The sequence below is a fragment of the Alligator sinensis genome, unplaced genomic scaffold (genome assembly GCF_000455745.1).
Source record: "Alligator sinensis unplaced genomic scaffold, ASM45574v1 scaffold241_1, whole genome shotgun sequence".
In the NCBI taxonomy this organism is placed as follows: domain Eukaryota; kingdom Metazoa; phylum Chordata; order Crocodylia; family Alligatoridae; genus Alligator; species Alligator sinensis.
Window position 1 is genome coordinate 2,238,764 of NW_005841894.1, and position 7,289 is coordinate 2,246,052.

A 7,289-nucleotide genomic window follows, 5' to 3' on the forward strand; every position below is an offset into this window, starting at 1 on the left:
CCTGAATAAAGTAGCAGAAACATGAGCACTACAGCAGAGCTTATATTTAAAGGTTTACTCAATTCAAGGAAACCATGAAATCCAGAACTGTCTGCAAAATTCAAGAGAAAAAAAAAATGCTGATCTTCAGTGGGATCCAGAAATCTTTGTTGTGACTGCAGCCCAGCCCTGCCTGTGTGAAGTAGGATTTCTTTTGTCTTGTGCTGGTCATTTAAGTCCTATTCTAAGGCAACTACCATGACTGGATTAGGTCCCAGCAGAGAAAAGTCAAATACTACCAATGCTTGAATGCCTACCAGCTGCTTACCCAAAGAACCTTGTCTACCAGCTAGTTAAATATCCAAATTAAAATACAGAGCTTCAAAACCCCTCTCAGATGCTGCTTAAATCCCCACAGAAACTGAAGTCCCTGGGTGCCTAAATGCTAATGCTGGGCATGAACAGAACCACCTACACACCTTGACAATGCTGGCACACTGGGATTCACAGACAAATTATTCCTGTTTCCCTCATTTACTCAAACAAAACAATCTCAGGAAAGAGAGGCAGCAGCCTCTTTTAATCCAGTATACTGATGATTAAATCACTCACTTGAAATAGAGTTCAAGTACCTATTGTCTGAAAGAATCTGAACACACACCCCAGATGATAATTTAATGAGCAATCTGCAGCATACTCTGAGCGAGGGCTCTCCCAGTCCTTGTTGAAACTTCAACTTTAAATGGAATTAAGCATTCACTGAAGCAATGAATCAGGCTCCTCCTGTAAACAATTGTACTAACACCTTGCAAAATTTGGCATATAGATTAAGAAGACTCAAAGATTTTTTTTTGTACAGTAAATTACATTCATCCTGAAAATTTCTGCCCTTTGATTTCCCATTGTTGTTACAAAATGAACTACTAAAAAGAATGTTCCTTCACTTTGTACAAGTATTTCTTTTCACCTGCCAGATGAAAACATTGATGTATTTGGTTTAAAAACTTTTACAAATATACTTGCATGTTTAAATAAAAATGCAAATATTAAAAAAATTACAAATGCATACCTAAAAGAAGGTTTTAAAATTGTATGATGTTTCTCAGCATTTACAATTTCCTCCTCAGACACAAAGTACAAGAAAATAGTTGTACTAATTAGCTGCTAAAATGCAGCTATTTCTTCAGCTTTTTCTTCTTCTTCTCTGGTTCATCACTAGCTTTCTCCTTCAGTGTTGTCTGATCTGGAACACCACTTCCTAGTATCTGCCACATAAAACAGAGTTAAAAGACTTAATTTGCGGTCTTCTCAAAGAGAAAAATAATTTGAGAGGAGTTGGCTTTATCAGATTTAGATAAAACTACATACAGATACCACTACAAGAACACCATCTGATCACAGGTATTCAGAATATGTCAAAATTACTATGTAAATATCAGTGTCATAATGATAATACTGGAAAACTGGAAATAAAAGAGAATAAGTGGAAAAACACATTTAAAGTAAGAACAAAGAATAGTGCTGAACCTAATGGACATTCAAAGTCTTGTATTATAGTTTAAATAGGAGAATAATATAATACGTCTGAAAACAGACCCAAGTCTTTTCTAAATCAATGTAAATCTCAGAAATGTAGAATCAGAAGAAGTCTTCAAGAGATGGTTTAGTTTATCTCCCTGCAATAAGGTAAACACACATAAACTTAGGTGGTTTATGAGAAGTTTTCTAGCCTGTTCTTTAAGTGTCCAGAAGGAGATTCCACCATCTCCCTAGGGTGGAGAAAAACGCTACTTAACAATTAGAATGCTTTTCCTAATATCCAACCTAAATCATCTTTGCAGCACATTTATCCAATTCTTTCTTGTCCTTCCATAATGGCCAGAGAAAACAATTGAATGCGTTATAAAGACTGTATTTATGCAGTGAAAGAGAGAGAGAGACAGAGAAAGACTTATGTCCCACCTCTCTTTCGTAGATCAAACACACTCACTCCCTTAACTGTTCTTGAAGAGTCATGTACTATAGCCAAGTACAGCAAAAAGTTGCCTCTTATGTTTTACTGGTATACCCGTTATTACACATCATGAATGTCATCTGCCTCAATTTTCAACAGCATCAACTGCTTGATCATCGCTCAGTCCCTTTTCTGTCATACTTTTTCATTTCCAGATAATCCCTATTTTGTGTATTTGCATTTGATTTCTCCTTAAGTCTAGGACTTTGCATTCATCTATATTCAAATTTATTTGGTCGATGTCAAATTCCTTTTGGATTTTGATTCTGCCCTCCAAAGCACTTGCAAGACTTCCTCCAGTTTGCTATCATCCACAAAATGTTTTAATTCTTACAACATAGTATTACTTTATGAAATAAAATATATTAAATATAGTAAATATATAAAATGTATTATTAAATATTTATTTAAATAATCCACACACATTGGCAGTTTAAATACTGTCAGCGAGTGTGCATGCATGTGCCTGCACAGACACACACAACCTACATGCTCTTTTATTTCTTCAGCTTTTTCCTCCTGCTTCCCACCCCTGGGAGTGGGGCAGCAAAGCTCACGTAGGGCCAAGGAAGCTGTGGCTGGGGGGAACTAACAATTCCATGCTCTGAGAGGCAGAGCGGGCCCAGCCCTGAAGTAGCAGTGGGGGGTGAAGGGGTGGGCAGACACAGGCCTCTGCCCCCGACCCCTGTCAGTCAGTCAGTCAGTCTTGACGGGCAATTTGCCAGTTCTATATAAAAATAGCTGCACATATACAGAAACAAAAAGGAACTGCTATTCCTATACTAGATTGTGCTTTACAGAATTCTACATTAACACATTTATGTAGCACTTGTCCTGATCAGAGAAGAGATTCAAATATTTTTAGATGGATTCTCCTAACTTTACAACACATTTGACATCTGTCAGAGGTGCTAAATTCTACAAGATTCTAAGAGTTGTAAACTGAAGCTAAACATTTCAGCCATATCTATAAATCATCCCCATCTGCGGAAATTCCACTAGTGAATTTTATTTTAGAAAATCTTTACTCAGTGATATTCATTTTAAAGAGTTCTGAAGCTTACAGAAGCCCCATAAGATTTTTCTTTTTTTAAATACTGTCAATGAAGTTAGACTGTTTTTACTAAAGTAGATGTGACTTGAGAATCACTGTTCTCTGCTACTGAAATAAATACTGTTTTTAAAGCCAATATTAAATTCATTATAATAAGATTTAAGATTACTACATGGTAATACAGTGTTGTGAATTGTGAAGCTGGTTTTTCTTACCTTAGGTTCTATCAGTGCCATACGGATTTTCTGGTGTTGGATATTGGAAGCATCCAACACGATGTTCACTTTAACTTTGTCAAATGTATAAAATGTTGTATCTTCCACAGTAAGAGATGGTATCTAAAATTCCAAAGTTTTTTAAACAAGGCATTTTGTATACAAGTATTCAACTTTTGTAGCTAATCCCCAGCCATTATTTATTTTCATCAATTGTATCTTTTCCTAGCTTACAGCAGACAGCGCTTGAAATTCTTAATATTAAAACAGATACACATAGCAAGACAAAATGTTTCTGTAGTTTAAAAAAAATACTTTAAAAATACCAGTTAGAAAAGAATACTGTAACCTATACAAAGTATTCCAGTATTAATCAAAAACTGTACGTTTTGCAGTACTTTTTTATATACAGAGATATAGATATCTTCAGTAACAGTTAGTGAAATGCAGCCATTTTCAGAATCTTTTATATCTAAACTTCCAAGCATGAAAGCAAATTGTTTTTTCTACAGCTTAGTTTACAAACTATAAAAAACTCCTACAATATCCCCTGTATCCAACAACTACACAAATATAAAAGTCATTGTGCCAAATTACTGAATCAAAATCCAAAACCACCCCACTGTAACATACCTCTGGATTATAACTGAGACTTGGTTTTGGTTTATCTTTTTCTTCAAAGAAGACTGTTCCTTCCAAACCAAACTTGGGAATTAAAACAACAATTGCATTCTTTCTTACAAATAAAATGTATGCCTCCTCATTCACCACTCCTTTGCTTTTGAAGAACAACTGGAACAGAGAGAGATTGTGAGAAGGAAAGAAAATGTTAAAAAGTATTGCTTAAAACAAAAAATGTAATGGCTTGATATGAAGACAGTTATTCAACAGTCACAAGTAAAACACATTCATATTAAAATGATCAAATGTAATTATAGTATCGAATAACAATTTAATTTTTTTTTTTTTTTTTTGCTATTCAGCAGCGCTTTGAATCATAATTCCAGGCTATATTCAACATATTAAAATACAAGATCAATTAGGCAGCTTTTTAACAAGAATCAAGCTGTACTTGGCAGCATTTACAGTATTTCTAAAAACAGGAAAAATGTAATAGAATTGTTGAAGGCCTCTCATCTATTATCTTGAATATATGCTCTTCAGAACCAGAGCTGCAATACCCAAATCCCCACACCCTGCAAAGAGAATATTATTGTAGCCTTAATTATTCCTTAAATATTTCATACCAAGTGTTCTCGTTATTACCCTATACATCCCATCAATATATTCCCTACTGATATCCAAGTCTCTCCTACAGTTTGAAAAAGGAAAATGCCCTAATCTGAAAACTACTTACCTGTGTATGGAATGCAACTGATGCTCTTTGTGCATACTGAGCCATTTTATGCCGATAATTGAGATTTTTACACAGGTCTGCTAGCTTATGTTTATCTGTGAGTTCTGGATAAGTACTATCTGCCCGTATTGCCACAGCCAACAGTCGGTGTACTATTATATCAGCATACCTGCAGAGATTAAAAAGGATTACCCTTGTATCAGAAAAAACTCATTTCTTGCACATTTCTGAATTCTATAACTGAATGCACATAAGATAATTTTTTTTTGGCAATTATTTAGTTGGTCTAATAAAAGATATCACCTCTGCCCCAAGAGTTTTGTCTGCCTATGCCTTTAGACCAACATGGCTACAACCAATATCCCTGCATTTAAGCTATTTATTTTAAAGATCTTGACCAGGCCTCAGGTTTTATTAAACTATTATGTTTGCATGCAGTACAAACCAAAAGAACTATAGCTTAATTAGTTATCACATAGTATTGTTTTAAAACTGAAAACAAGATGATAGATAATCAGTTTTAATTGATATACCACTTTTTTCTTTTGAAAACTTTCATAAGGTCAAGTACCTCCTGATTGGTGAAGTAAAGTGTGTATAAATAGGTGATGCTAGACCATAGTGATGAAAATCATTGTCCATTCCAGAACAAAAATAGACTGCTTGCATCATGCAGCGAGTGGCCAAGATTCGCAATAGTGTATTTAGATATGGAAAATCAGGAGTTTCAGCTTTGTCCAGAGAGTCAGCTAGAGCCTTTGCTGAATCTGTCTTAATTTCCAAATTCTGTTAAAATAGAAAAAACAGATTACTGCTGCCAAATCCTTAAAATAATGTTGTATATTATGTAAGCACATAGCTGCATCATCTTAGCACTTCAGACCATACCATGCATATTATCCCATGATTTAGCAAAAGGAAGTTATACTTAACCAATTTAATTTCCTTCTTTGACAAGGTGACAGTCTTTGAGGGTGGGAGGGAAGCAGTGGATGAGAGCCTTGACTTCAGCCAAGGCTTTCAATACTGGTTCCCCATGAAATTATTATAAGTTAAGGAAATACAGTGTAGATGAAACTACTCTAGGACGGATGTACAACTGCTTGTATCATTGTGTTCATAGTGGCCATAGATTCATAGATTGCTAGGGGCTGGAAGGGACCTTGTAGATCACTGGTAATTCTAGTTAGGAACAGGTATCAAGGAGGATTTCCGAGGCATCTGTCCTGTGTTGTACTATTCAAATACCTTCATTAATAACTCAGGAGATGGGACTGAGTGCATACACAGTTAATCTGCAGATGACACTAGGCTAGGTGAGGTAGCAGACACCTCAAAGGACAGAATTACAATTCAAAATCACCTTGGTGAAATTGGAGAAATGGTTCCAAACTTAACTGGATCAAAGCCAATAAGGATAAGCGCAAAGTACTGCACTTACAATGGAACAATCAAATACAAACTGGCAAACAACTGGCTAGACTGTAGTACTACAGAAAAGGAGTTGGAGGTTATAGCGAACTGCCAACCAAATGAGTCAAAAGTGTCCTACAGAGACAAAAAAGCCAATAGCATACTGGAATATATTAACCTCAAATCCACATTTTTCTATGATTAAAATGAAATGCCACTATAGATATAGCTTTTTTTAATCTGAAAATTGGGAATTTTTTTTTTAAATCAGAGCAAACTAGGATCCCTGCAAATCATTCTATCACTACTTAGGTCAAACCCAGAGTACTGGATTCAGTTTTAAGCACTGGACCTCAAGGATGTGAAAAAAAAAGAAATTCAGAAAGCAACAAAAATAATAATTAGTCTAGAAAGGATGACATACCAGGAACAGCTGGAAGAACTAGGGCTATTTAGTCTAGAAAAGAGATGATAGAAGGTAGATTTTAGAAGAGTCTTCAAATACAAAAAGGGTTGTTGTAAACAGGATGGCGATTAATTATTCTCTATTCATACTAGACAGACAAAATAAATAAAGCTTGATCTTTACCATGAGAAATTTAGTTTAAGCATTAGGAAGAACCTTTTCACTATGAAGGTGGTTAAGCACTGGAACACACTTCCTAAACAACTTGTAGAAACTTCTGAAGATGAAGATTCTAAATGCAAGTTAGATGCTTGGCAGGGATGGTTTAGATAAGGATGTTCCTGTCTTGAACAAGGGGCTGAAATAGAGCTGGGAGAAAATCATGAGATCAGCTATTTTTCTATGATGATTTTGTACATCTGTAAGTCATCCCTGAAGTACTAACTGCCCAATGGAATATCAGTCTTACAAAGAACTTGACCACCGATCTCTGATAAACCCTATAAGAACCTAAGACAGGGAGGCTCCCTTTAACAGAAGGCAAAATTCAATTGTTCAGGTCAGACCTCCTAATTTCAGTCTATACTTCTTTTCTGAATTAACTGCATTTTTCATATATATGAATATATATACTTAAACATACATGAGAAAGAGAATATACACATATGGACACACATGCAAGTAATTTTAAGGCAGCAATTCTGGCATTAATTTGCACCTTAGTTGATTTGAACAACTACCTTTTATTACTTGACTCCAACAGCAAAATTTCTTTCAGTACATATTAACCCAGCGGCAACCTTCTGGATCAGAGATGGGTGGGGGCTAGGACTTGTCACTGCATCTTCCTG

At 35.4% G+C, this 7,289-nt stretch overlaps 1 protein-coding gene across 2 annotated transcripts in view; it reads right to left on the bottom strand.

The window, feature by feature from the left end:
• Positions 1-6: 6 nt before the first annotated feature.
• The window catches only part of DIS3 (DIS3 homolog, exosome endoribonuclease and 3'-5' exoribonuclease), a 26,719-nt gene continuing 19,436 nt past the window's right edge, over positions 7-7,289 (bottom strand). For both annotated transcript variants that reach the window (XM_025197307.1, XM_025197306.1), the window contains 5 exons: positions 5,191-5,405; positions 4,620-4,788; positions 3,896-4,054; positions 3,263-3,385; positions 7-1,244 (listed from right to left, as the gene is read on the bottom strand). In XM_025197307.1, the coding sequence (XP_025053092.1) occupies positions 1,155-1,244; positions 3,263-3,385; positions 3,896-4,054; positions 4,620-4,788; positions 5,191-5,405 (756 nt within the window). In that variant the 3' untranslated portion in view covers positions 7-1,154. The remainder of the gene's footprint in view (positions 1,245-3,262; positions 3,386-3,895; positions 4,055-4,619; positions 4,789-5,190; positions 5,406-7,289) is intronic.